This window comes from Loxodonta africana, chromosome Y (assembly GCF_030014295.1).
Source record: "Loxodonta africana isolate mLoxAfr1 chromosome Y, mLoxAfr1.hap2, whole genome shotgun sequence".
In the NCBI taxonomy this organism is placed as follows: Eukaryota; Metazoa; Chordata; class Mammalia; order Proboscidea; family Elephantidae; genus Loxodonta; species Loxodonta africana.
Window position 1 is genome coordinate 4943458 of NC_087370.1, and position 2165 is coordinate 4945622.

Genomic DNA, 2165 nt, shown 5'->3' on the forward strand with positions numbered 1-2165 from the left:
CCAAGTGTGTGCAAATAAATTAATTCACCTTATGGGTATAGAAAACGGTCTGGGAGGCTTGTTTATTCACCAGCCCTGAGAGGCACTTAATGTCAGCTCACTGAATTGAGCATTGGATCTTCTTAAGTGGTGAAGCGCAGCTCAACTTCGGGGCTTTTCTGAACAAAAAACTCTTCTACAGAAACTACAGGTAATTGGAAGGAATGGATTTAGCCTGATTGCCTCTTTGGCCCTGAAAGCAGCAGAAGCCCACGAGAAGGCATTCTGGACTCCCTGCTCCTTGCCCCAAAAGGCACCCAGAACATAACGGGAGTGACAGGCTACACAGATCCATTATGGACACACTGCCAGGGCGCAGCCCCACAAAGACTCCGCAGAGACAGACATTGTGTTTGTGAAGGCACTTTTTTAATTTGCAGTTTGCTTGCACATCAAGGCAAGGAGGAGACAGCCGTGGGGGTGTACGTCTGGTATCTGCTCCTGTAAGGCCTGTCGCTGCTGAGAGGGGTGGAGGGGTGGCTGGAGGTGTTCCACACCTGCGTGCCTAGGCCACCCCCCAAGGAAGGGTCCAAGGGGGAGAGGACGGCTACATGGAGGGGTGGCTACGGAATCCTTGCCCCCAGTCACGTCCGGGGCTGCGGTCCCTGCCCCTGCGCCTCTCTGGCCCTGCAGGGGGACCTGGGGGGTAAGGTGGAGAAGCCCGGTGAACCACGCGGCGCTGGTGAGAATCAGAGGCCCTATGTATTCGGCCGTGGCGGGGCTGCCGGCCAGTGGTCGGGTTTGTTTCCCCGCCATATTTAGTGTGCTGCGCATAGGCGTCGCCAGAGCATGGCTGGCGCTGCAGGGATTGGTCCCAGAGCAAAGTGGAGCCATGGCCGCCGGGCTGGAAGCGCCTGCGAACCTGGGGCGGGGATACAGGGGGTCTCTGAGACTGACCGATTGGGCGGGCGGGCCTAGGTGGGCGCGAAGGCGGGGTCTCCTCACCGGATTCACCTCCGTGGCGCTGGAGCAGCCTGCAGCTCGCGGGCCCTCTGAGAAGGCTCCCAGGGCCTTCCCAGATCCACCTGCCCACCGGCTCATCGCAGGGCAGGTCCACGCCCCAGGCATCAGCCAGGTGGGCCAGCAGCAGCTGCGAGAGCCTTCGGTGAGCGTGTTGGTTCCAGTGCACGCCATCTGGCTGCCGGTGCTGCCAGGAGTGCCGGAAGTGGAAATGCAAGTCCAGCACGTCGAAGCCGAGCCTGCTGGCCTCAGCGGCGCTGTAGAAGTTGGCCTCCACCACATCCTCCCGCAGGCATGCGGTCGGGGGCATGCCCTCAGGCGGCAGGAAACCCCCTGAGACCGTCTCAGCCACTGGCATGGCAGTGTTCCACACCACGAGGCAGGACTCGGGCAGCACCTGGCGAAGGCGCCAGAACAGGGTCTCCAGGTTCCTCCTGTAGCTCCACATGGAATCCTGGCCATACCTGGACAGGTCCCAGAGGCAGGAGTTCATGATGACCACGTCTGGGCCGTGCTCGCCCCTCAGCAGCTCCAGCAGGACTTTCTCCACGTACCGGGAGTAGGCGCGCGTGAGGAAGTAGAAGCGCACAAGGTGGTGGGTGGAGCAGAACTCGCGGACTTCGCGGTAGTGGGTCCCGTTGTGCATACGGCCCCACCTGCCGCCGTGCAGCAGCCTGTCCTGCTCGAAGCTCATCTCGCCCTTGGCCTTCAGCTGACTGCTTGAGAGCAGGCAGTCCTTCTGCAGCAGGAGCACCAGGTCCTTGTACACGGCCCTCTGCACGGAGTCCCCCATGACGACCACGAACTTGTTGTGCAGCAGCTGCCGGACTTCGGACGCCCTCAGGTGAACCATGGTGGCTGGGCGAAGGTGGCCTAGCTCCTGCCTTCCCTCAGGGCGGGTCCCGAAAGAGCTCTGGACCGAGGGCTGAGCGGCTGCTGCCAGAGACGGAGAGAAGGCAGGCTGGCTGGCTGGCTGGCGGTTGTTGGGGCGGCCGGGCGGGCAGACGGGCGGCTGTTTAATGCAGCTGGAGTGGCCTGGGCCTGGAAGGGGAGGAGAAAGGGGGCAGCGTCCGGGGCCCTGAAAGCCGTCTCGCCAATCCTTAGGCCGAGAGTGTGACCTCTGAACCCACGGCCCTGCCCCCGTACCCGGCTTGGCTCCCCCTGCT

The 2165-nt window shown here is 62.4% G+C and overlaps 1 protein-coding gene across 1 annotated transcript; it reads right to left on the minus strand.

Annotated features, from left to right (window-relative positions):
- Positions 1–586: 586 nt before the first annotated feature.
- LOC135229004 (PC-esterase domain-containing protein 1B-like) lies at positions 587–1852 on the minus strand. Its single transcript, XM_064278748.1, has one exon. The coding sequence runs from the start codon at positions 1850–1852 to the stop codon at positions 587–589; it is 1266 nt and encodes a 421-aa protein (XP_064134818.1).
- Positions 1853–2165: the final 313 nt, after the last annotated feature.